The sequence below is a fragment of the Gadus chalcogrammus genome, chromosome 10 (assembly GCF_026213295.1).
Source record: "Gadus chalcogrammus isolate NIFS_2021 chromosome 10, NIFS_Gcha_1.0, whole genome shotgun sequence".
Classification (NCBI taxonomy): domain Eukaryota; kingdom Metazoa; phylum Chordata; class Actinopteri; order Gadiformes; family Gadidae; genus Gadus; species Gadus chalcogrammus.
The window spans coordinates 15,089,440-15,116,902 of record NC_079421.1 but is presented as its reverse complement, the minus strand read 5'-3'; the positions used below and the strand labels follow the sequence as shown (position 1 = coordinate 15,116,902).

The window sequence follows — 27,463 nt, the reverse complement described above, 5'->3', positions numbered from 1 at the left end:
TTCACTTCTCAGACACCTAAATACATAACGCCACAGTGTGGGAATTTGTGGCACACCACCTGTCCAGCAGTTGATGTTGACTTCCCTTTCTGAGAGGGTGTTAAGCTTCTTCGGACACTGATTATAAATAATGCTCCTACACAGCAACGCTTCTAAACAAACAACTTGGAGCCAAAAACATATTTTAATGTTTTACGTGTTTTCTAGAGCCCTTTGTACTTTCTAGGCTACTGTGGAAGAGGACCCTGTATGAATATTAAATCTCTCCCAAGTCCGTCCAGCTATATGCCACTCAATTCTACAAACTGCACCTTTTACACATTTTAATATCGTTCCCTCTTTAATATTCTCCCCCCTCCTGCTGCCATTCTCCAACCGATAACAATTCCTGCCTATCTCGACCCCCTTGTCTGGATCCATATCCGTCCTCATTCATCATCCCTCCTCGCTCCTGTCGGATCAAACCCAACCCAACAACAGATGTCACTCAGGCATTCTTTTGACCTCCCCCCCTCGCCCACAAGCCCACCCCCCCACCCCCCCACCCCCCCACCGCCCGCTTTAAGAGACGTCCAGCGGTGGAACGCCGGCTGGACTAATGAGTCGTTCTCCGCCGGCCGCGGGGCACGGAGCCGTGCGCTGGGTGGCTAGCTGGGTGGGGTGGGGGAGGGGGGGGGGGTCAGGTGATTCATGCCAACGATGGGACATCAGCGGCGAGGGCGACAGCAGCTCAGGAGGCAGAGCGGTGACTTGACTGGTAACCAGAAGGTTGCTAGTTCGATCCCCCGGATCCTCCTAGCTTGAGTGTCGAGGTGTCCCTGAGCAAGACCACTCATACTGACTGCTCCTGACGAGCTGGTTGTTGCCCTGCGTGGTCGACGCTGTCGTGAATGTGTGTATGAATGGTTTGAAGTAATTCAATTCAATTTTATTTGTATAGCCCTTAATCACCATTAGAGTCTCAAAGGGCTTAACAGGCCAAATATTTATGAAACCCCCCTTACCCTAGCCCCCAAAAGGGCAGAAACAACTCCCTTAAATCAGCAAGGAAAGAAGTCTTGAGAAGAAAAGCATAGTAGGGGATCCCTCCTTCCAGGGATGGTCAGGAGTGCAATGGGTGCCATCATTGACAAAAAAACGATTTGCTGACGATAAAAGCGTCAGCAAAATCCCCTAAATGTAAATGACGTTTGAGGGGGGGAACGGGAAGATGGTGGTGTGCAGGGTGACAATGTACCTGCGAGGCCCTTGACCAAAACATCTAGAGAAGGAGGAGATCATCTGGGCTGATTAGCTGACCAATGAATGGGGTTTGTGGATCCGCTGGTCTGAATGGACTTTGATTCATTCACATTGACATTCTGGACAATGGCCACCGATGGCTGAACACAGGGCATAATGCATGCTCAGCTTATTGTTGCCCACTGAACAAATACTTCTAATGAGGCAGAAATATGTGTGTGTGTGTGTGTCTGTGCATTTGTATGCGTGTGTGTGAGTGTGTGTTTGGTATGTATAGGCAAATCTGTGTGTGGGTATGAAAGGTGTTAATGTGTGTCTGGGCATGTATTGTTAGTACGACATGTGTTTCTGTGTGTGCGTGGGTGCGTCCGTGTGTGTGCGTTGATGTGTGTGTGCACGTGTACGTGTGTGTGTCTCGGTATGTGTGTGTGTGTGTGTGTCTGGGTGTGTGTGTGTGCGTCTATGTATGTATGCATTCATGTGTGTGTGTGTGTGTGTGTGTGTGTGTGTGTGTGTGTGTGTGTGTGTGTGTACATGCGTGACCGGTTCCTGCTGTGGACCATGTGTTTTTACCTTTGGATGTATGTGTGTGTTGATGTGTGAGTGTCTCTCTCTCTCTGTACATACCTGACATTTGATGGAGGGGCTGATGGTCCTTGAACCAGGAGAGCTGGGGTGGGGGTCTACCTTCCACATCACACTCCATCCGCAGGGAACCCGTCACGTTCACCGTCTGGTTGGAGGGGCCGTGCCTGTAGCGGGGGGCTTCCAGGGCTAGAGAGAGAGAGAGCGAGAGAGCGAGAGAGCGAGAGAGCGAGAGAGCGAGAGAGCGAGAGAGCGAGAGAGAGAGAGAGAGAGAGAGAGAGAGAGAGAGAGAGAGAGAGAGAGAGGGACGAGACAAAAGGGTAGATAGTGAGACACCTTGTCAAACCACCATAGCTCTATGTTCTATTATTCAGAGACAAAAAGGACAAAAACAAAGAACAGCCATTGTTATGTTGATGCCTTCCGCATCTTGCTTGCAGAGCGACTTGTTTCTATTGTAGTCTGCCCTTCATAACAGTCTGCCCTTCTATCCTCTATCCCAGCCGTACCTTTGTGTGCTTGCGTGGGCGAGCCTTTAAGTAGGTCCACGCCAGTCAAGCAAATCCATTAACTTATCTCCTCACTAACCTGTTCTGCTTCTAGTGTCAGGGAGGACAGCATCAGGGGGGAAACTATAGTACACAACTAGGGCAGGATAGTTAAGGCTAGAGCGGGCCACTCCGAGCAAACAGGGACTGGGTTTGATTCCTAACGTCCGCAGAGTAACTATCACTAGCCTCTTTGAGCGAGACTCCAACCTCCAGCCGTACCGGCTCCTGAACGGCACGTATCTGTTCCCCGTACGACACTCTGAGCAAAATCTAAACCCCCACACAGCTCCAACACAACGGGCCAAACAGTAACAGCAGAACAAGTTTGTAGTCTGCCGCGTCCCGTCCCCCCTCACACCAGCCTCCTCTTCCTCCACCTCCTCCTCCTCCTCCTCCTCCTCCACCTCCTCCACCTCCTCCACCTCCTCTCTGCTCACGTTTCACGGAGATGTACTTGAGGAGGCACTGCTTCTCCCCGCTGCGTCGGCTCTGCGCCTCGCACACGTAGTTGCCCTCGTCGGCCAGTGCCACCGCGGCGATGGTCACCTCCAGCTCCCAGCTGTTGTGGGCCCCCCGGAAGGAGAGCCGGCCCCCGAGCTCGCCGGCGTACAGGTGCACGCTGCGGCACTCGCGGTCCTCCTGGGGCCGGCCCCTCTGCTCCTGCAGGAGCCGCGGCTCCATCCGGTACCAGCGCGGGTGCTCGTAGGTGTAGTTGTCGGCGGTGCAGCGGAGGGACAGCGACTCCTGCTCCACGGGCTGCTCCGAGGGAACCGCCTCGACGCGGAAGCCCTCCGGCACGGCTGTGGGGACAAGCGGGGAGGGGGGGGGGGGGGGGGGGGGGGGGGGGGGAGGGGGGGGGGGGGAGAGGTAAGCCGGGGGGGGGAGAGGTGAGCACTGCTTGACGGATAGCCTGAGGGCAAGGTTAGTCTGGAGGAAGAGTAAGCCTGAAGAAGCGTCAAAGCGGGGGGTTGGTATCAGCGTATCGCAACCTTTGGGTTGCAATCCTCACAATGGAGAGCACTGTTCAGCACAATATAGGTCTTATCTGTTTATACTTAATGGTAAGACTCGGGAATCGTTGGAGGGAATTGGGGCCTCTTAGTAGTGATTCCCTCCTTGGAGGGCCCTGTTCAGGAAAATATATGTAAGTTTTATCCGATGTACTTATGGCGATAAATGAACCCATTTGGCTCCTCTAAGGTAATCCTTGGTTATTGTCTCATTCCTAGCACTTGCCTTTGGTTTCACAAGAATCCACCATTGTCATGTATGAGCAACTCTCTGTCGATAAGTCTGAGAAGCAAATTTTTAATAATGTGTTTTTCTTTTTCCGCTCTGTTTTGCAGCTCATTATTGCAAGAGTTGGGCGATTACCACAGCACTGGGACAATTAAACACTATTTTAAAAGCTATGCTGTATAAATATATAAAAAGTATTGATGTTCGTGACTGCTGGCTAGCTTGCTCTCGAACGAACCAAATTAACTTTAATTGGTGCCTGAATGTACCGTGCCAGTGCAGTGGTCGTCTGGGGTTTCTGGATAAGGAGCGCACGTAGGTGTTAATCACCATGAAAGAACACCTAGCATGAGGTCAAAGCCGGGGGTAAGGTTAGAAAAAATACAAGGCGAGAATAACATGCAAATGTCCTGAAGAAGTCAGTTCCTGTTAACGATGGCCTCGGAAAGGGTTTGTGTTTTCTGTGGTGGGAAGGTGGGAAACAGTGCTGGTATCAGACTCACTGGTGACGTAGAAGTAGACCAGCCGTTCGTCTCTGCCCACTTTGTTTTCCGCCGAGCATTTATACATGACGGACACACTGGCATTTTGAATGTGCAGCCTGCTCACTATCTGTAAGGCGAGAGACACAATTTGTTACAGGTCGTTTCAAGTTGACCCATCAGACATTTCTTCTGCTCGGTGGCTTTTCCATATCGGAATGGAATATGTTGGGGCAAAAACGGTTACTGGGAGAAAGTATGTGTACTAAAAGTGTGTGTGTGTGTGTGTGTGTGTGTGTGTGTGTGTGTGTGTGTGTGTGTGTGTGTGTGTGTGTGTGTGTGTGTGTGTGTGTGTGTGTGTGTGTGTGTGTGTGTGTGTGTGTGTGTGTGTGTGTGTGTGTGTCCGTGTATGTGTGCGTACATCCATGTGTGTGTGTGTGGGTAGACGGCACGCGCAGGGAAATTTGATTTGCGCTGTAGAAAAAATGTATAGTTTGATACCAATATTGCTATTTTCAACACCGAAAACCATTAAATCCAAGTATGAAAATAAAATGTGAAAATACATACAAAGTTTTTACAACATGTAAAATAACAAATACACATTAAACACAACAAATATTTTAAAGCCTAAAAGATCCTAGCTCTTGAAGGGGAAAAATGACAACCCACCTTCTCCTTCCTATCGACCAGCTCCATGGAGGTCTCGCTGAGCTCCATTTCATTCACGGCACTCTCCGGGGTAATGTCCTGCCAGTTCTGACAGGCGGAGATCTGGTCGCTCCTGCCCTTCCGGACCCTTGAAGGGGGGGGGGGGGGAACAGACATGCTGAAGACATCACAAACCCCATTCACATGCATGGCAGAAAGCAACCCGGGCAGAAGGATTCGAGAGAGGTGCCGGGCGAGACGTCTCTGTGTTTTATGGGGAGCTCAGATCACCCTGTTGACGTCCAGGTAGGCGAGACGGTTAACAGGCGAACGGGACGGTTTGGCGTCCCGTTCTATTACGGGTCGTCTTTCAGAGGTAATGACACGTGAAATGAAGTGTTGTTCTGTGTGTCACCCTTGTCCTGATTTATAAATAACAACCATCTGCGTTATCATTTTCACTTTGTAGGCCCTACATAATATGATCCTGCAATCACATAGTACATTACATTTGAAGCGGAAACAAATTTACAGGCTCGATAAAACAGGGGATTAGGCCAAATTTGCGTGCTTATTAACTTGAGCTATAATCATCATGGCTATTTTTCACAGGCTTGATGAACTTGATCCAGCCAAGCACTATTCCACATAAACTCCATTATGGGACTCAGGGCTTTAAGTACATCAAAATGCTGCTGGATTGTGTACATAAAATTGAGCATTTTTATTATATAAAGATTGCTCCACGATACCCAGGAGAAGCCATCACCTATAGATAGACCAGGGTGATGTTGCAGAACTTTTTCCCCTCAGTTTACATCAATGTTTTTATAGATTGCTTCTTTCGCTGCGAAACAGTCATTTCATAAAGCGGAAGAAATTCCGCCCACTCATCGGTTGCCCTTTTTAACCACCTTTTAAGCATCTTTCACTGCAATTCCCTGCAGACAACGTACGTATAATTATTACATCCCCCCCCTGCCGTGTTTAATGCGCTCGCTCAGCCACACCGAAAGGTCACGGGAGCAGCAATAACTTCTCAAATGAAGGCCTGAAGGAAGAGGGTGGAGATTGTCGGAAGATTTGTTGGATATTATATTATACAGATGATATATATGCAAGTGTGTCTACATTGTGGATGGATATGGACGAATATTCAGAGGTGGTGTCAGAGGAGGAATTCCATGTTTGCTTGTACTTGTTTGTGGGTTTCTGTGTGTGTGTCGGGGGGGGGGGGGGGGGGTGTGTGTGCATGGATGTGTGTTGGGTGTTTGCTTCCCATTATTTGCCTGCCCTCCATCAGGTTATTTTGTCAGTCTCCTTCCTCCTTTTCATTTTGGCCAAATGTTAGATTGAAATTGTTAAGTCTTGAAAAAAGAAAGCCTGGCTGGTTTTGTGTGTGTGTGTGTGTGTGTTTGGTTCAGTGAGTGTGTGCGTGTTTGTTTCAGTGTGTGTTTGAGTGTGTGTGTGTTTGTTTGTTTCAGTGAATATATGTATGTGTGTTTCAGCTTGTGTGTGTGCGTGCAGGCATGTCTCGGTGTCTTTAAGTGTTGCCTCTGCTCACGTTCTGCCCTTGGTGTTGTTGAGGAGGCAGGGCCCCGGGGCCCCCCAGGGCCTCCAGTGCCAGCTGATGTTGGGGGCCGGCTGGCCGTAGGCGGTACACGTCAGGGTCTGGCTGCTGCCGCTGGGGTAGGGGCTGGAGGGCTCCGCCACCTTCTTCTCATGGATCTGGGGAGGGACTGTACCAGGAGAGGGGGTCAGATCTCTCTCTCACTCTCTCTCTCTCTCTCTCTCTCTCTCTCTCTCTCTCTCTCTCTCTCTCTCTCTCTCTCCCTCTCCCTCTCCCTCTCCCTCTCCCTCTCCCTCTCCCCCTCTCTCTCTCTCTCTCTCTCTCTCTCTCTCTCTCTCTCTCTCTCTCTCTCTCTCTCTCTCTCTCTCACTCTCTCTCTCTCTCTCTCTCTCTCTCTCTCTCTCTCTCTCCCTCTCCCTCTCCCTCTCCCTCTCCCTCTCCCTCTCCCCCTCTCTCTCTCTCTCTCTCTCTCTCTCTCTCTCTCTCTCTCTCTCTCTCTCTCTCTCTCTCTATCTATCTATCTCTCTCGCTCTCTCTCTCTCTAGTGTGAATAGTATGTAATAATATAGCACTATACACTAATGATGTCATGTTATGATGTTAAGTGCAATTACATCAGATCTCAGATCTCTCTCTCTGTCTATCTACATCTATACATCTGTATATTTTATATTATGTGAATGGTATCTTATAATGTAGTACTATGCACTAATGATGTAATGATATGATGTTACAGTGCAAATACGTCTCCTCTCTCTTCTTTAATCTACGAGAGACAGGGCAGGGCAAACATCTGTGCTTTGAAGTCGCTTGTTCATTAGGGTGTATTTTTTCTTCTCGATACTAAACATCTGGCCATATATTCTCTGCTGAGTTCATCATCACCGTCGTTGTGTTGGTTGTTATGGTTGTGAGTGTGTGTGTGTGTGTGTGAGTCTCTGCATATGTGTGTGCGTGTATGTGTCTGTGTGTGTGTGTGTGTGTGCGTGTGTGTGTGTCTTTGTGTATGTGTGTGTGTCTGTGTGTTTGCCTCGGTGTGTCTATGCATGTCTCTCTGTGTGTCTCTGTGTGTGCCTCTGCTTCTCTGTGCGTGTGTGTGTGTGTGTGTGCGGCTGCGTTGGCTCCGCGGTGCGGGGTTACCGTTGACAACCAGGGTGATGTTGAGGCTCTCCTGCAGCCCCGCGGCCGTGTTCCGCAGCACCAGCGTGTACCGGCCCCCGTCTCCCTCCATCACGTCCTTGATCTCCAGAGCGTGACTGGGGTGCACCTTCATCCGCTTGTTCTTGAACTCCGGGACCGGCCTCCCTTCTTTGTACCTGCCATGCGCATGCACGTGCGTGAGTGTGTGTGTGTGAGTCCGTTAAAAGTGACAGGAATCACAGCTGGGACCTCTCCGACGCCTCCTATAAGACACCTCTCTGAATGTGTCCGACCTCTATCCAGCGCCGGCGTCTTGAAGCCGTCATGCACACGGCGGGTATAATAATCAGGTTCAACAGCTGCGTCCCTCCCCACCTCAGACGGATAATACACGACAGATGCGGTAAACGATCGTCTCATACACGCAGTGTGAAAGGAGGGTGATTGACGCCTGATTGCGCGTGTGAACGGTGAACCCAACACAGTGAAACCAACACTCGGGTGTCACAATGATAATGATGACATCTGTATTTATCTGAAGGGAACCACCCCCCCTAATGTCAGTCAATCATGAAAAAATTGAATTGATGATGGCAATATGGCAAAAAATTAACTTGATGATGATTATGGTCGTTATTATGATTGTGGCTATGATTGTCATTGTAGTCATGGTTATTTTGAAGAGGTTGTTGTTATTCTTATTGCCATGGATAGTGCCTAGCATGTTCTCCTTACCACAGTGTTTCTGGGGTGGGGTAGCCAGAAACTACCAGTGAGAGTTTGAAGGATTTCTGTTTTGCAGTGACTTCCACTACTGGTCCATTCCGGTAGTCCATGCTTATAAATGGCTCTTCTGTAATCAAAAAAGCACAAAAACACCTCTTTCAGATTGGAAATACACACAGAGATGCTTTGTTAAGTGATGCACACTTTTTTTTATCCAAAAGCACTTTTTACTTTGATAACCTTTTTGATACATTTTAAGAATGAGAAGGTATTCAAGATTCCTCTGTCATAAACAAAGACATACCTGTGCAACTAGCAGTGAACGGCTTACACCGCCTACACTTTTGGCTGTGCTTCGACAATAGATGATAAATACACTAGCATATACAAAATAAAATGTACCAAAAAGATGGCTCAGTACAAAAGACGGTATTGATTGTTCAGTGCACTGAGTAGCAGCGTATGGTTAAAGTGAGAGTGACAGTGTGCAGTATTCCACCGAGCGTTAGCGATGGAGTCAGTTATCAGAGTATATTATGGGCATGTGAGCATGCTGGGGTTGGTGGCACGCAGTCCTTTAGGCATGGTCCTCGCTCAGGAACCGTACGGTACTGGGGTAGAAGCTCCACCTGAGCCGGGAGAAGGGGTCGATGCTCCGGTGGCCTGAATGATTCTCCTGGCTCACCGCCTCCTGGACTGGCCTAAATGTCATCTAGCCTGGGGTGGGGGGGCACCCCCTGGGGTGTGTTCAGCCGACCGTAGCGCCCTCTGCAGGGCCCGGCCCCCCTTCTGGGTGCTGATCTCGCACCAATCGATGATGCCCCCAGTCAGGAAGCTCTCTGAGGCAGGGCCTGAGTATCTGGGAGGAGGGGGGGGGGGGGAAGGGGTGGTCCCCGAATTTCCCCAGAAGTCGGAGCGTTGATAACAGCCTTTTCCCCCAGCGTGTCTGAGTGAGCGGCCGATGCCAGGTCCTCTGTGATGTGGTCACCGAGGTTCCACCCTGAGTCCACTTCCAGAGCCTTCAGCCGGCGGGCGTTCCCGCTCTGCGTTCCTTGCTAATTAAGGGAGCCCTGCCCGTCAGGTAGTCAAAGACCCGTTTACACAGGGAGGGGGTGGGTCCTCCTCGGCCCCTGAGCTTGGTGACGAGTTTTGAGGGGATTATGGCACTGATCGCCGGGCTGGGGACTTTCTGGACTTACCACTACTGCTATTGGTTCTCAACTCATTTGTGGATCTCTTAAAGCATGCGGGTATGACCGACTGAACCGTACCTTGAACACAGTTCTCAACCGGTCTGCACACGCCCTTGAACACCAGGTCACGGGTGTTTGTGGGGGGGTCGTTGGGAATCGAACTTGGAACCCTTTGCGACTACCCAGTGTGCGGAAGCCTTACTGTGCACTATGACGACGGTGTCCAGGGTGTGAGTGCTGCGCGGCGTGGTCACGGTGCAGCGGTAGAGGCCCGTGTCTGAGACGTTGGCGCTCGGGATGGAAAAGACGCTCACCACCTCCGTGGCGTGCATCTGAGGCTCGCGTTTGGGCCAGATGTTCGCCAAGGAGTTTGTCTGTGGGGGGGGGGTTGGATTAGATTGTAAGTAGCTAGAAAGGCTGCCACGTGCAACAGCTTGAGCTCCAAATGACGATTCGCTTTAGCAAAGGAACAATGAATTTTTTTGAATTGTGTTGCAATGTTTTAACGCGTTTCCACGTTTGACTGTTATCTTTGTTACGTTTCTTGAAAAGTGTGATACACAAAGCAATTGCATTATAATGATTATTAGGACGATTTCCATTATTGTTATACTACTTGTTGTTTTAATTATTCGTTTATGACCTAAATTGTTCACCTTGCCGGGGTAGGTCCAATTAAAGTCCACCGCCGTGTTGAACTCCACCGACACGGTGCAGTTTAAGGTGAGGGCCTCGCCCACGAGGAGCTCCACGGGCTGCTCAGGAAACAGCTTGACGTTGTAAACCTCACTTCCTGTCCGGGGAGCAGTGAGGATGGAGAGGGAGGGTAGGAGGGAGGGAGGGAGGGCCAAGGGAGGGAGGGAGGGAGGGAGGGAGGGACAGGTCACCTTGACATTTGGCAGCACTTTTCTTTTATTCAACCTTTGTTAATGTTGCACAGGAAGTAACTCGCCCTTGACTCCGCAAACTTACCATTCCCCCTTTGGACCTTCCTCGTTAATATTATTATGGAGCTCACCTCTTTGGAAGGCAATACGGTGGAGGAGAGTTTACGACGCGGAACGGCTGAAAAGTAATATAGCGTGGCTACTGAGCAGCAGTCCATATCTATTATAAATGTGTAATTTAAGACCTTATTCTCTCCGTCTCTCGCTCCGTCAATTTCTCTCTCTCTCTCTCTCTCTGTCCCTCACTCCGTCACTTTCTCCATCTCTCTGTCATTCTCTCTCAGTGAGCTAGATTCCGACACATGCAAAAATCCCGATGGGTGTCCTCAAAGCCCGCTGCGTATCGAAGGGGGTAATTAAACCACAGGGTTTAAAAGCAGCTCTTTTTAAGGCCTTTATCTACTCTGACACCCAATCGGTTTCCTACTGTTCACCAACACAATGGAAACACTTCTCCAATATCAAGAGAGCATGAAATAAAATCCTCCAATTCACCAGCATTAAGACGTAATTGGCTCGTAAAGCTACGAGCGGAATTACGTGGCGATATCAGCAGCGTGGCATGACGCTGGCAGTTCGTTGGTTTGTGATGCTAATTGCTCATCTGGAGAATACAGCTTTTCTCAGCTAATTCAGAAAAAACTGTTTGTCGTCGTCGTCTGGCGTGTTTGACGCCTTCATAAAGCGGGGACATTCAACCCAGTGCCGCTGGCAGGGCGGATCGCGCGCGCGTGCGTGCGTGTGCGTGTGCGTGTGCGTGCGCGCGCGTGTGTGTGTGTGTGTGAAACCGCCTCACCTGTGATGTGGAGGAGATAGCTGGTGGACTGGTGCTGCTGCCCTCCCACGGTGGTCTGGCACCACAGGCCCATGGGCACGCTGTCGAACACGTGCATGGGCACCGTCCAGCCCTGCTTGCTGTTCCACGTCAGGCCCTCCGTCTCCATGGACATAGGGTCCTGAAGAGAGAGGACAAGAAAAGATACGTGTTTACATACACACGCATACACTCAAGTGCATGCACACACACAACACGCACACACACACATGCACGGGCACACATGCTTGGATATTTATATCGTATTGTTTTCCCATGAACATTATTGTGTTTATGTATCATAAACTGTTTTTGACGTCACACTAAAAGGTATGTGTGGTTGATGGTTGGTATAAGCAGCCATCACGACACACACACACACACACACACACACACACACACACACACACACACACACACACACACACACACACACACACACACACACACACACACACACACACATGCAGGAGATCTCAGACATAGCAGCATTCAACACCTGCTCTGTGTAACATCATCTTTCAATCTCTGCAATAAATCTGTTTTCAACATCATCACCCGGTGTCCTGGATTTGGACGAAAACCAGAAAAACATGCTAGGTGGAGTTTGGCAACAGACATTGCTACACATACATGTTAATACATTTTTGTATGTTTTTATTCATATATGTATCTCTGATCTTATATGTTGTCTTTGTTTGACTTTGCTGCTGCAACACCTTAATATCCCCTCCCAGGATTAATGAAGTGTTATCTTATCGTATCTTACAGTTTGGTCATTTTGTCATTTTGGTACATTTCTCAGATCAGAATTGAAATTCTCAAAACTATCTGATCAATCCTCCCATCATTGTGTCACTTGTGCACATCAAAAAAGTAGTTTCTCATTTCTTTGAACAAGTTGCAAATGCTTTGGTACATTCATGCAAATGATTATGTACAATTCTCTGCTCTTTCCTACATTATCAATTGCTTGTGTCATGTTGATCAAAATGTATTGCAATGGGTCTCTATTGAATAGTCTCACCCCCACAACATTTAGGCATTAGTTCATTGCATAAGTCTTTACATGCAAAATGGTTGAACAAGTTATAATATGCCAAGCATATTTCTATGCATTTCCATTAGACTTTTTTTCTAAATCTGTCCTGAATTGGTAAATTGCTACCAGGTGAATCTTGACTTTCTCTAAAGAAAAGAGAGAGCGATAGAGAGCGATAGAGAGCGATAGAGAGCGAGCGATAGACAGATACAGAGAGAGAGATTCACACACACACACACACACTAGCTGTTGGCTACAAACCGTCGTGAGCAGGGTGACATCGAGGTCGGGGTCGGTGACCAGACACGGGACTACGAGCTGCTTGGAGTAGCGTGTGATTAGAATGGTCCCCAGGCCGCTGCTGCTAACTCCACGTAGCAGGAAGGGCTGCTCTGGGTCTGACAGGGAAACAACAGGAAGGACAGAGAAGGTGAACACCAAATGCAAATCCCCATGGATAATGGCGGCTGAGATTAGGGGGCGCTTTGAGGACTAGACCGCCCTGTCTGTCGCGGCGGCGGTATCTCCGGGAGAGATTCCGGGGAGATATTAAAAGCGTTTATCATGATAGCAATAATAACGTGTAGAGGTCGACTCAGGGCCCCGTCCGGAATATATATATATAGAGAGAGGTGCGTTAAGGAATTCAATAGCGCGATTAAATTGAGAGATAGCGCGAGAGCCCACGTGTTGATCCCCCTCTAAAACACATTACCGCCTCACCTGCGGGCGCCACTTAACAGGAAATGCCTGGGCTGTGTTTCCTCCTAGTGTCTCTCGTCGCCATCACAGTGTCTGATGGCAATTGTTGTGTGGCGCGGTAATCCCGATACGAGGATGAGGGGTGCTATCGTATTAAAGTCTATGGCCCATTTTTGTCATTTTGGAATGCTACACACGCATGCAGGCTAAGAGGCCGGTGGATAGGGGGGTTTCGAAGTCCTAGGCAGGGGTGATGTTGAGACGGTGCAATGTTTATGCCCCGCAGTGGGTTCGACACACAGAGGTATCAGAACAACAACACACCCAACTACTGCACAGTTGAAAGTACTTCAGCCTCATTAATCTGATGGAATTGGTTTGGGAAAAAGGAGAGTCCCACATGGTGTGCATGTGTGTTTGTGTGCGTGAACATATGTGTTTGTGTGTGTCTGTGTGCTGTGTGTGTGCGAGCGTGTGCTGTTTGTGTGTGCGCGCGCGCGCGTGTGTGTGTGTGTGTGCGTGTGTGTGTGTGTGTGTGTGTGTGTGTGTGTGTGTGTGTGTGTGTGTGTGTGTGTGTGTGTGTGTGTGTGTGTGTGTGTGTGTGTGTGTGTGTGTGTGTGTGTGTGTGTGTGTGTGTGTTGAGAGGAGGGTGCCTGCTGCCGGGGGGCTACATGGCTACACTATTTTCAAGATTAGTATTATTTTTATATTTTTATTTCAGGCCAGTCGAGGCCCTAGCCACATGTGTCCTTCCTCATCCCACCCTGAGTCAGGCCTAATGTATGGCCGTGCTTTCCCTCCCACCAGCCTCCCGCTCAGATCTAATGAAGCTTTACAAGTTTTGGCACCTTCTCATGGCTGCTAAACTGACAAGTGGTTGCGTAGCGGTGTGTGTGTGCATGTGTGTGTCTGTGTGTGTGTGTGCGTGTGTGTGTGTGGGCGTGTGTGTGTAGATGCGTAGGGGTGTGTGTGTGTGTGTGTTTGTGTGTGTATGTGGTGGATTGGTCTGTTACATGACAACCATCTAGCGATGCTGAATCACTCACAGGCGCACACACACCAACACACACTCACGCACACGCACACACATGCACTCAGACATACAAATACCCGCACATCAAACACAAACTCACGCCTGCCCTCCGCTAACACACCCCTACACATACACACGCGCACACTCCCCAACACATCCATAAACACACACACTGGAAAAAGCCTTCTGTTGAACCAATTAAAAAAAACAAGGGTAATGGTTCACATCTATATTACATAACTTGAGCCAATGACAAATATATAGCTTGCCTCAAACAATATTTCCTATGTTCATAAAAACAAAATAATACAACTTGGCACCAAGTATAATTCTATTCTTTGAATGAAGTTAAAACATTTAAATCGTATGTTAAATCCTAAACAAAAAAATATTGATTCACTCCAACAATTGTTTCTCATTTAAGAAATATCTATCAGAAATAATTTGTTTTATCCAATCAAAAAGATTACAATTTAATCAAACAATTGTTTCTCATTTAAACATGAACATTTTTAAACATAACATTTTATTGTATACATCATCATCATCATTTTATCCCGCTCGGCTCTCGCCGCTTCATGGCCTTGGGGCGCTTCTGTCTGGATTCGACATCACATCGCGACATCAGTCAGGGTTAGGTGCTTTGTCAAAGACACCTCGATACTCTGCTTGGTGAAGCCGGGGATCGAATCAACAACCTTCAGGTTACCAGCCAACCCGCTCTACCACCTGAGCTACTGCCGCCACACAATATACAATATATATTAACCATCTAAATGGCAGAGTTAGACCTACTCCAGACCTCCCTCCAGACACAGACAGACTGTCCTAGCTCACAGAACCAGTGAGTCATCGTCACTCTGGTCAAGGCTAGTGCTTTCACCTCAAAAAGTCGCCAAAAGTCACCAATAGCAGCTGAAAAAGAAGCTAGATTTGTCGCTTGTCGCTGTTTTGAAAAAAAGTCGCCAAAGGGGTCTGAAAAGTAGCTAAATATAGCGACAAAATCGCTAAGTTGGCAACACTGCGGTTTGGTCCAGTAGTCGTAAGCGTCTTTGTATTTAATGCGCATGCGCAGGCTTGTACGTAACCTTGAAATTGTACATTTGTCTGAACAAATATTTTTCGAAATTGAGCTCCTAATCAAATATAACAGTGTTTTAGGAAGAAAACAAAAAAAAAATATTTGGATTGAATGACAAAAGTATTAATCAGTTGAATACACAACCTTAAAATTTTACATTTGTCAAAATGGATATTTCTTAATGGAGCTCCTAATTAAAAATATCTATATTTCACAGTATTTTGAAATAAAAAAAAGTTATTTTAAAAATAAAACAAAAAATGTTTATTTGAATTGAATTACAAAATAATAATCAGATGAAGTACGGCTTAAAACCCTTTTTCCAGTGCACACACAAACACATACGCATAAAGAAAACACAAACACACACATACCACTACAAGACCACAAACGCATCCAGATCTCTTTGCATCCACTCACACACACACACACACACACACACACACACACACACACACACACACACACACACACACACACACACACACACACACACACACACACACACACACACACACACACACACAAATGCACCATTTCGTCTCCCTTCAACCGATGCACTGCATTGGTATTGGTGGGGGAGGATCCGTGCTATCAGCCCTAAGGCGGTGAGCTCAAGCCACCGGCCCTCCAGCCAAAATAGCAGGGGCCCTAACAGACAACATGAAGCTAGAGCTTCACGCACTAAACCTCATTAGTGGAGCGTGCACCATGCTGATAATGCTGAGACATGGGAGGGGAGACAGAGAAAGGGAGAGAGAGAGATATGGGGGAGAGGGAGAAATTGGGGGGAGAGAAACAGTGAACACCGATAGCACACAAAATGGAAACCTAGCTGCAATTTTTAGCACCTGCCAACTGTACCCTGACATCAGAGACACAAACTTCCCACATATTACATACACGTAAACAATTTTGAAAACATGACTAATACCAAAGATAACTTCTGCTTTGTGAAGTACAGCGATGTGCCAACGCAGCAGTTAGATTTGTGAGCTGTTGAGGCAGGAAAGGGCTGTCCATTGGAATACAGCCATGGTATCAATCATCTGCTTCTTCCTGCACTATCTGCCCCATGTTGATCTCTGTACAGAGACATTCTGTTTGTACAAACAGAACAGATACCTTGAATTATATTTGGAAAAAAACGAATAAACTCATTTGCTACAGCGTTCACACAGTTCTCTTATCTGGTTTAATATTTTGGAAGTGCAATAGAGAGAGAGAGAGAGAGAGAGAGAGAGAGAGAGAGAGAGAGAGAGAGAGAGAGAGAGAGAGAGAGAGAGAGAGAGAGAGAGAGAGAGAGAGAGAGAGAGAGAGAGAGAGAGAGAGAGAGAGACAGAGACAGAGACAGAGACAGAGACAGAGACAGAGACAGAGAGATAGGGGAGAGAGACAGAGGGAGAGATAAATTTGGGGGGAGAGAGACAGAGGGAGAGATAGATAACCAGAGAGAGAGAAAGAGAGGGAGATCGGAGAGGACAACTGGTGACTTGCATTGTACCCCATTGCATGGTAGCACTGTCATCGTGCACAAATAAAGAGCCTCGCCAGAAAAGGCAACAGATGAATCGAGGCGGGGAGAGATGAGCCCTGATACATCAGACGCAGATGAACCAATATGAGACAGCTTCATTAATTAGAGAGAAGGACTTCGCTCGTACCCATCTCCTGCCCTGTCGGACGATTTGCATCTCTCATTTCCGAGACATTAAGCCCACCCAATTCAGAGTCAACAGCGTGTGGACTCATGGAAACGCAGCGTTAACTTTCATATGAAATTGTGTCTATCCGAGCACAGGAAATGTGTTTTCTCTAGTGAGATGTGTATGATGCTCTCATTGGGACCTTTCTGTATGCAAGGTACCCCGGCTATTGGCCCGCGGGCTGGTGTAGGGCTCATGGGGAGCAGGGGGAGAAAAATCTTAGGGATGGAGTCTCCTCCTTTTGGCAACAGCTATTAGCTATTATGTGCAAATATCTCCCCCTATGCATAATGAAACCAAAAACCCTATGCATAATGAAAAAAAAAACAAAGGACAGCTTTCTTTAATGTGGGGAGGAAAATCAATCCTATTTGTCTCGGCTTTGGCTTCCCAAAAGGACGACCCTTATAGATTTGTGTCTTTATGTTGAAGGCAAAAATTTTTGCAGTGCAAACAAAAATAATTATTCTGAACTCAAAAATGCTTTAAAGGCTTTAACATGCCAGGTTTTTTGTGCAATCAGATATAATATAATCGAGATCAAAACATTATAGATTCAAATCTAAATAGATTATATTTTAACTAAATAAATTGCTTCAAAAGTTTTCAGAGCAAAATCAATGCATTTGAGCACAAGGACACCTGCATTTGCCCTCTTTGGTCAGACTGTCCATTGGTGGCATTTACTTAGTGTCTGAGCCTTCCTATGAGGGTAGTATTTGTGCATTTTTGGCAAGAGCAGAAAGTTAATGCAAACCATAAGGTTATTGTTGAATCTCTGTGACATTTTTACGGAGCACGGGAGGTGGCATTGAGTAATTGTTTTATAAAGCACACGTGCGTTTTATAACTCGCATGCACAATTTAGTAAGTCGCACACATGCTTTAAGTAAATGTCACACACGCTGTAGTAAGTCCCACACGCTTTAGTAAGTCGCACGCAAACTTTCAAATATAAGTTTGCTTGAAATTGTATTATTTTTAATTGGAATGCATATCGTTTTGATCTCGATTACGTAATATTTAATTGAAACACAAACTTTGGGCCAGTTGTAACTTTTCAGCTTTGTTGTTGGTCTCATAATTATAATTTTTGTTTGTAATGCAAAAAATTATTATATGAACAAAAATATACAAATGTTACCCTCATCGGAAGGCCGTGATGATAAAACATTGGCATCAAGATCAAACCATTAGACAGCGTGACTAAAAGTGCAGTCAATGCAGTCAAAATGGAGGGTGTTTTTATGGTCAAGCAATTTGTTTTGTTTGTAATATAAGGATGTGTGTGTGTGTGTGTGTGTGTGTGTGTGTGTGTGTGTGTGTGTGTGTGTGTGTGTGTGTGTGTGTGTGTGTGTGTGTGTGTGTGTGTGTGTGTGTGTGTGTGTGTGTGTGTGTGTGTGTGTGTGTGTGTATGTTTGCGTGTGTTTGTGTGTTTTTTGGTATGTGTGTGTGTCTGTTTGTGTGAGAGGAAATTGTAAACATTCTCCTTGGACCTTGGATAGTACCTCCCTTCCTAGCTCTACGTGAAAGTTCTTCTTTCACTGCCGAAGGTTAAAAAGAAATCGGCTGGACAGAGAGCGTTTGCCTATCGAGCCCTTTTTTATGGAATAGGCTGCCATCAGCGATCAGGGAAGCTGACTCTGTTGAGCTATTCAAAGGGAAGCTCAAAACGCACCTCTACAATCTTGCATTTGGAGTGTGAAAACAACTGATGCGAAGTGAAGACTACTCTGTTTGCTTGTGCTTTTCTTATTACATTATACATTCCCACTATGTACTTTTCCGTTCTAATTCACTATTCTGTCAGTTGTAGCGTGCTGCGGGTGCTGGACTGGATGCCTGGACTCTCCTCATGGATAACCGGCCAGAACGCAATCACCATTTTAATATGATGTGCATGTATTTACCTGTATGTCAATTGTGGCACCTATTGCACTCCTGACCATCCCTGGAAGAAGGGATCCCCTACACTGCGTTTCTTCTCAAGATTTCTTCCTTGCTGATTCAAGGGAGTTTTTTCTTGCCCGTGTGGGGGCATGGGTAAAGGGGGGTGTCACAAATATTTGGCCTGTTAAGCCCTTTGAGACTGTAATGGTGATTAAGGGCTATACAAATAAAATTGAATTGAATTGAATTGAATTAAGATAGTTCGCGTCTGATACAGAGGCAATGCCAACCGATTGGCTTCTTTGTTGCGTAGATTAACCCAGAGTGTATTACAAATTTCCTCTGTCTTTCCCGCCATGGCTGGCTTCAGCCCAGGCCAATCCTAACCTCTCCACCATGGTCACTCCCCCTCACCTTTGTTTAATTTGTTGTTACATACCCACGATGTGAAAGTTTCCCTGTAAGAATCATGTGCAGCAATTCTCTCATTGAAAGTGTGCTTGGTAGTTTTGCTGCCAGTATCTTCCCATAATCATGCTCTAGTCTGTATGTCGGCCGGGCCAGAGACATGTGCTGACGTCGCTGATGGTTTTGTGAGAACATGCTTGCACGCATGGGACTTTGAGTGGGACTATGTGGGTATACACAACCCCTGTGTGTGCATGTGTGTTCGTATGTTTAGGTATGAGCATGACTGTGCTTATGTATTTGTGTGCGTGTCCATATAGGCCCATGAAGTGTTTTTCTCCTGAAGACATACTGGCAACAACAATTGTGTGTATGTACGAACCGTATGTGCATGCATGTGTGTGCGTGTGTGCTGATGATGTCGTCTCTCATATCTGAGCGTCTTCGTCCCTCACCCGTGACGAAGACGTAGGTGCTGGCGGCGGTGGCGCCGTCGATCGGCGGCAGGACGTCCCGGTAGTGGCAGCGGTAGGTGCCCGTGTCGGAGGCCCACGGGTCGCTCAGCGACAGCGTCTTGCAGTACGGTTTCCCCGGCAACCCGGCGCACTCCCTCACCAGGGCGTAGCGCTGGCCCGGGGCGTCGCTGGGGCGGGGCGGGGCGGGGCGCTCCAGCAGCAGCTCCTTCCGCGGCACGGTGGTGTCGGGCCACGCCCACGCCAAGGTACGCTGGCCTCTGGAAGGGGGGGGGGGGGGGGGGTCAGAGGTCAGAGGTCAGGGGTCAGGGTAGATGGTGCAGGGATAAAGGGAACGTTTTGTCTGTGGATGAATGCCTGCCATGTGATTGCTTTGGTACCATTCGATGAAGTTGTGATTATTGGGGGTCATGGTTTTGAATCAAGATCGATTCTCGATGCCCAAAACGGTGCCCAATAAAAAACTGATTCTCGATTCGGTACATAGGGATGTTGATTTCATGATCTACTCTAAAGTATGCATAAGATGAAACAGTTTTTGATATTTGAAAAGTCATATCAACAATGTTAACACACAGAGGCAAACCAAGGTCAAAAAGGGAAAAGTAAAAGTTGTAAATCGACTAATAATCATAGATGGATAAGACAAGAGTCCTGATTCTTCAATTCATCTTCTTCTTTTCACACCTAATGGACACATTAGGGAAGGGGGAATTCATTAACTACATTCAATTAGACACGGTCACTTTATAACATTAAAAGTCTATTATTTTGGCTAGGGGTTGAGCATTACTGAATAGCTGCATAGTGGATAGTGTGTTTTCATATAAATCGTGGTGTATGTGTGCGTGTGTGTGTGTGTGTGTGTGTGTGTGTGTGTGTGTGTGTGTGTGTGTGTGTGTGTGTGTGTGTGTGTGTGTGTGTGTGTGTGTGTGTGTGTGTGTGTGTGTGTGTGTGTGTGTGTGTGTGTGTGTGTGTATTCTTGTCTGAGTCTCTTTATTTCCCTTCTCCCGAGTCTTGTGCATTGGTGTATGTGTGTGAAAGTATGTGTGTGTGTGTGTGTGTGCGTGTGTGTGTGTTCATGTGCGTATATGCATTTGCATGGATGCGTGTGTGCCTGCGTTTGTGTATTTTGTGTCCTTTGTCGAATAAATTCACTTATGCCATGGTGCATTATACCAGGGGCATTATGAATTAGATTGAGTACATCATTATGGCTCTCTGAAAAAAAGAATAGCTTGGCTTTCACCAGTCTCCGCCGACTGCAAATGTCCATATTGGCAGACACCGCTAACATGAAATGACTGAACAATTCTGTTCCAAAATCGTACAAACCATGAATGTACTCTTGGCTGTGGCATAACTCTAATGAATAGTGGCTGTCTGCTACATTTATACATGCATTCAACGAAATTAGTATTATTTTTCTAAAATAGGAGAATCTAAGGACTGCTGTACAGAGACAATTATGCAAGCATCTTGAAGAGAAGCCAAACTTCCCACCATCGGGAGAAATCTCTTCAGGCATGCAATATGGCAGCATGCCGTGATGTGCTAGAAATTCAGACAGTACTTCCGTCATCCCCTTCTGCTTCCTTGGCCTTGTATAAAACAAACAACGTCTTCCTTAGACCAACACTTTAACTACCTCCTCCACCTCCTCCGCCACCACCAGTCCCAGCCTCAACTTATAGGCTCTCTGGTCTAGCCTATGCACTGCATTGGGCTTATACTGAGGACTCCTTCCTCTGATACATGGGCTGTGGATAAGCCAGCGAGTGACTGGGAAAGAGAATGACCTCCAAAATAAATGTGCTTTCGTAAACAGACACGTTTACTTGACTCTAATGCAGCATTCTCTAAAACAGTAGAAAAGACGAATCAGGACAACACATACAGCACAGGAAAAGACACGCACGCACACAAACAGACTAATGGACTTGCCTGCATGTGATGGTCAGTGTTGTGTGGACTGGAATCACCAGGTCTTCGCTGCCGCTGTCGAGGGCGGGCGGAGTCATAGAAAAGCCAATCACCAGACCTGAGGGAGCGAGCGAGAGCGGGCAAACTGCATTAGATTTATGTTTCCCCAAAAGCACATTAAAGGTCAGCCAGCACCCACCAGCTTTGATAACAGCGCTCGCGGGCTGTCAGAACCCCCCCCCCCCCTCCAAACACATCAGGGGCCTGTAACGCAACAAGACGGCAGCTCAGATAACATGGTGTTCATTACGTTTAGGGGCTGCGAGGCACTAACACACAGGGGCACCCGCACCAAAGAGGCACCCACAGCACCCACAGCACCGAAGGCACCCACAGCACCGAGCAGCCCCCGAAGGGCACCCGAGCCAGAGGACTCCCACGGAGAAGGAGACGCCGGCGCGCTCTGTGTCACGGGACACCGCGATCCATCTGCACCTCCGCGGTCCTCCCCCGCTCTCTGACATAACCGGGGAAAAAACGATTTCACACATCTCCCCCTCCCTCTCTCCTCTCTCCCTCCCCAGCCCCCACATCCCCCCCACCCCCCCCCCCCCCCCCGAACCAGCACCACCCGCCCCGCCCAACCCACCCCTGTGGGTCATCAAATGGAAGACGAATAAACACAGCACTCCATTGACTGACTGGTGTTTGGTTAACGTGTTGGTGGGGAGAATGTGGTTCTCGTCCCACGCTCGCCCTCAGGGTGCTGTGAGCTGAGCTCCCACTGCCCCCCCCCCCCCCCCCCCCCCCCTCCCCCCATAACCCCCCCTCCCACGGCCTCCACACCGACGCTCCATCATGCATTAAAGTGTCGCCGTGACTTATGCTCCACCTGGAAGTTGTCATGGAGGGAGACAAATACAGCCACAGCAGCACTGGCGATGTGGGGGGGGGCGGCGGGGGGCTACCCTGAGACAGGCCCCGTCGGCTGCCCCCAGCCCCAGAGAAAGATGACGGAGTTCTGCAGCGAAGGCAAACAATAAGCATTGCTGACATAAATCTCGATGTGTGTGATGCCGATGACTGATGTGGGGAATGCACCGCGTCGGATGGGAGTTGGAAGCGTTGGAGCACAGGATGGAAATTCAGACCCTTTTTCAATACCTATTGGTAGGAAAATAGTATTGGGTACCAGTTCTATTTGTTTTATAATCTGAAACCATTTTGCTTGATTTTATGTGATCATCTCTCATCCACCCACAGATACAAGCATGTAAAAAAAACATCTTCCAGGGATATGTATGTATATATATATATATTATATATATATATATTCAAAATAAATCCATACAATTTCAAAGCAATCTCTTGCTCTCCGAGGCAGAAGACTTCAAGATGGCAGCCATTTACAAAGATGATGATTTCAAAATGGTCTGCCCTGAATGACCCCATGCCATTCAGAACTTTTGGTCTCTAGAAAACACCAACACACACACACACACACACACACACACACACACACACACACACACACACACACACACACACACACACACACACACACACACACACACACACACACACACACACACACACACACACACACACACACACAAGCACACAAATTCCCCTGACACATCCAGCTACCCAGGGAGCTCAAAACAACGGACGTTCCTGTGTAAATATTTGAGTCAACATTAAAACAAAAAGTGGCCTCTTTTGTCTCCCTCTATCCGCAGATTCTCCTGAGAACAGAACCTGTCATTTTTTCAGTTTAACGTGAAATGGAGTCGCGATTGTTTAACGTTGGCGTCAGCGTGGCATCGGACACGGTTGGGCTGATGTAATTTATGGCCGTGCGTTTGATGCTCGCTGGGTGTCTCGCCGTTATCCTTTGAATGCCGTGTGTCAGCCCTGTGATTTATGTGCCTTATAAAACCTCTCACCCGTTCATTCACCACTCAGCGCTCCCCGTTCGTCGCGGTTCCCGATAACATCCCACTGAGGAAGAGAATATGGAGCCTTATCCAGATATATTCCTGGCCAGACCTTAGGAACCCCAAGGTAAACCATCTATCCTCCGAGTCCCCGCGGGCTCTCTGACGCTGACATGATGATTTGAACCGAAGCAACAAAAACAAATAAATCATAATGAATCTTTAACGCAGAACGAAAACGAATCATACTGCTAAGGTCGGACGGGTGCTGAAGTTGAAGGTGGAAGAGGATGGATGGTGTCTGGTGGCTGGATGCTTACCCAACATTCCCAGCTTGGCACCCCTCACCCTGCATAAAGGCCTTTTTTTACACAGTACAGTGGATGTAACGTGCTGTAAATCTGCTACCATACTGCTACTCTCTGCCACTATAATGTGTGTCTGCGTGTGTGTGTGTGTGTGTGTGTGTGTGTGTGTGTGTGTGTGTGTGTGTGTGTGTGTGTGTGTGTGTGTGTGTGTGTGTGTGTGTGTGTGTGTGTGTGTGTGTGTGTGTGTGTGTGTGTGTGTGTGTGCGCGCGTGTGTGTGTGTGTGTGTGTGTGTGTGTGTGTGTGTGTGTGTGTGTGTGTGTGTGTGTGTGTGTTTGACGTATGTGTGTGTGTCTGTTTGTGAGCTGGTGCCCAGAGACATCTCCGTGCCATCCGGGTAAACCCATCACTCCTCACACCCTGGCCCAGAAGGAAAATATGAATAAGGGGGACGAGAGCCGGGAAGTCCTTTGTCACAAGTCCTCATAACGTCTCTATTTTGGGTTCTTCCTCACAGTGTTGTCTACTGTCATGCCCCTGAGAGCTCCTGTTTATCCCCTGCTCTCCCCTCACTTCCCTTCTCTCTCTATGGTGGGAAGCCTAATATTATAACCTGACCCGTGCATTAAGAGCCGAGGCCTCTTTGTGCAGTAGGCACTGCCACTTTGCATTTCACTGCATTGTATGTATCTGTGTGTGACAAATACAACTGTTGAACTCGTGAACTTGAAAGTTTCAATTCAGCACAAGACATTTTGAAGGCTTACCTTGCCTTGTTTGCAATACAAAAATACAGACAAATTGCTTTGGTCCCAAAGCAAGGCTGCGTATGAATTTAAAGTGAGAGAAATGACCAAGTCATTGTACATGGGGAGACATTGCTGTGTTGGTAACTGACACTGCATTTCTAATGTGAGACTAAATAAAGTCTTTATTATCCAGGTTAGGATATTATGTTAATTCAGGATTTTAGAATTCTCCAACTCCCTTGAGCCCTCTCAAAATGGCAGAACATCGCAAACAAAAAATGTCCATGATGCATTCTAATGCTCAAGCCCTGAATGTCAAAGGACATAAATTAACATTCAGCACAACACTCATCCTGTAGGCCCTTCTGAAATGATTTGAAGTGGATGATATGCTTCATAATCCTTTATCATATTTAGTCCTTTATAACATATGTGCACTGGACCGTACTGGGCAGCATGTCAACATATTTCTGTTTAAAAAGTCAATAGCGATATAAAAAACCTCCTTCAATATTGAGTTTCTAGTTTTATTTATTCATTTCAGTACAGTGCTGTAATGGAGCCTTAAACCAAACAGAATACTTGGTCCCTAGCCTAACCGTAGCCACTAAACCGCGTACCAAAACATAAATTCTGTAATGTACTCTGTGCTAATGGTTATGTTTATTTTTATAGATAATAACTAAAATAGCAGGCAGCAATACAAGAAGGTAATAGATTTTATGCCAGCAATATATTAGTTTCCCGTACATTATGCATGGGAAAACTAATGCTAATGTCAATTAAATAATCACAAATATTACAAGTCAATTTAATCCAAGTATTTAGTAATTTAAATATGACTAATACTCATAGTTAAACTTTTTACATACATATTCAAGATGTCTCTTGCTTTATCTTCCAAACTATCCAGAATGCACGAACGTGACACATCGCAGGTGTCGTCCAAAAGTACGGTCTAATTACAAGCAGTGAGCGCAGAACAAGCGCTGGGGCTGGTGGGCGCAGTGCAGAGGGGGTAACACCTGCTTCCTGACAAATTGGAAGAATAGAAATCTTATTTAAATGTCACGGCGGATTCGATTTCAGGGTGAGATACGACGTCTAACCTGCGTGAAGCATCTCTAAACGGCTAATCCTGTCGTACGAGTGACGTTCTTCTGTATGGATGATGCGGAAACCGCTCTGATTTATGGTGTCTGACGTCCGGTGTTAACCTACAACATGCCAGCACCAGAAGGACTGCACACATCGCACCCACGCTAAGACCAGAGGCTCTCAGATCATTGGTGCAGCAACAGATCTGTCATTTTTGATTAAACACAAATGTATCTATTTATACACACACACATTCGCCTGACAACTCCTGACACAGAGTCCATTGCCTGGGTGAGTTTAATGAGTAAATGCACCTGATTTACTTACATCCTACACAAATGTTCATGTACCACATAAATGTGTATGTACCAAGGCAGGACTTTTCTATTTTAAGGGGAAGTGCAAAGGTGCAGTGGTGGTGATGGGGGGGTTGTGTGCAACAGGCCTTCTGTTAAGCCACTGACAGCGTTTTGTAGCCAATAGGACATCAGGAACTGTAATACCCCCCCATCCCCTCCCGTCCCCATCCCTCTGCAGGTCCCGAGGGAGTGTGTGTGTGTGTGTGTGTGTGTCACAGTGATTTAGCTCACAGATTCCAGATCAGGTCAATATCTTCCATATGCATGTATACGACATGCACCCCTTTACACCACCGCGGGGACCCACGCTAGGAGCGGCCAAGAGAAGAAACCCGTGTGCATGTGAACGTTCAATGTTTTCCCTTGAACGAGGTTTGAGTTGCCTAAAGAAGATTTGTAGCACATTAGTAATTGTTTGCCAATCGGCCAAAAGTCATTAAAGGTACAAATCAAGGGGAGCTCTGGATCCTGCGCCAAAGAACACATCAGGGACCCTTTGTAAAGTACTGCTTGGGTGAGATACAGTGCGCTGTCGTTGAAGTGCCGTGAACGTGCTCCATCCTCGCGTGGCTCTACGAGCGATTGTTTTGCATTGATACGGATGTCATAAGGTCGCCCTGGGGTGCACTTGGCTTTTGGTTTATTACACTAACATATACACTGTGAAATTACACCAGCCAACACGTGGTTGTGCAGTGTGCGCGTGGCGCCACGCAAAAACCGTGCCGGGTGAGGCGCACCAAATGAGGGGGACTTCAAAACACGAAAAAGCAGATGTCCTCCCGGGTTCCGATGCGAGTGAGTTTCCAATATTTTCTTGATTGAGAGTAATGTCCTCCGTGTCTAGAACATTACCTACTCGGTGCTATCTCTGCGGCACGCCCGGAACACAGCATTGCAACTTTCCAATCACAACCGAGTGCGTGTCCACACCGTTTCGGTTGTTGTTGCTTGATTGCTCGAGCATAAAAAAAAAATGAAAATTCGCTCAGAAAATGAATGGTTAACGACTACTACCTTTAACAAATGTGGAAAAGGGCAGAGTGCCAGAAAAGTGTCAGATCGGGCTACCCCCTCTTTCCCAGGCATTCCGCTTGGTGCTGAGGAGATAAGACTGACACTTTAGGTGATTTTACTTAGGCCCAGAAGAGGCAGCATTCCTCGTGTTACAGAAGTGATAAAACACACACAAGTTATTGCGGTGATGCCCTCCCTTCAATCTCCAATGACTCATGGCCAGGGGAATGAGAAATGGATGTTTATATCGTGAGGACAGGGCTACTTCAGACTAATATAAACTACTGAAGTGGGCTTTTTAAAAGGGCTTATCGGCAATTGAAAAACACTAGTTGTGGTTTGGAAAAAACAACACAACATGCATCAAAAAAGCCTGGCTTGTTGTGAGTGTGACTGAGGTGAACTCCCACACACACGACAGATCGTTCAGCCTTTTTTCGGGCTTTGGAGTTTGAGTACCTGACAGTAAAACAAAACACTGTCAGTAACACGTGGTGACATGGGCTCTCCGTGTGGTTACCATTCAGCAAGGCACTGAAAGGGCACAATGATTTGCTATGGTTAAAAGGGAAACTGATTGACTTGGCGTGGCTGGGGGA

General features: G+C 47.2%; 1 protein-coding gene across 2 annotated transcripts in view; it reads right to left on the bottom strand.

The window, feature by feature from the left end:
• Positions 1–27,463, bottom strand: part of flt4 (fms related receptor tyrosine kinase 4) — a 50,438-nt gene that overhangs the window by 15,609 nt on the left and 7,366 nt on the right. For both annotated transcript variants that reach the window (XM_056599964.1, XM_056599965.1), the window contains exons 2-14: positions 21,420–21,516; positions 19,458–19,735; positions 12,444–12,580; positions 11,123–11,282; positions 10,036–10,172; positions 9,582–9,753; positions 8,196–8,313; positions 7,461–7,636; positions 6,315–6,489; positions 4,772–4,898; positions 4,121–4,229; positions 2,816–3,178; positions 1,870–2,016 (exon numbers count right to left, since the gene is read on the bottom strand). In XM_056599964.1, coding sequence (XP_056455939.1) covers positions 1,870–2,016; positions 2,816–3,178; positions 4,121–4,229; positions 4,772–4,898; positions 6,315–6,489; positions 7,461–7,636; positions 8,196–8,313; positions 9,582–9,753; positions 10,036–10,172; positions 11,123–11,282; positions 12,444–12,580; positions 19,458–19,735; positions 21,420–21,516 — 2,196 coding nt within the window. The remainder of the gene's footprint in view (positions 1–1,869; positions 2,017–2,815; positions 3,179–4,120; positions 4,230–4,771; positions 4,899–6,314; positions 6,490–7,460; positions 7,637–8,195; positions 8,314–9,581; positions 9,754–10,035; positions 10,173–11,122; positions 11,283–12,443; positions 12,581–19,457; positions 19,736–21,419; positions 21,517–27,463) is intronic.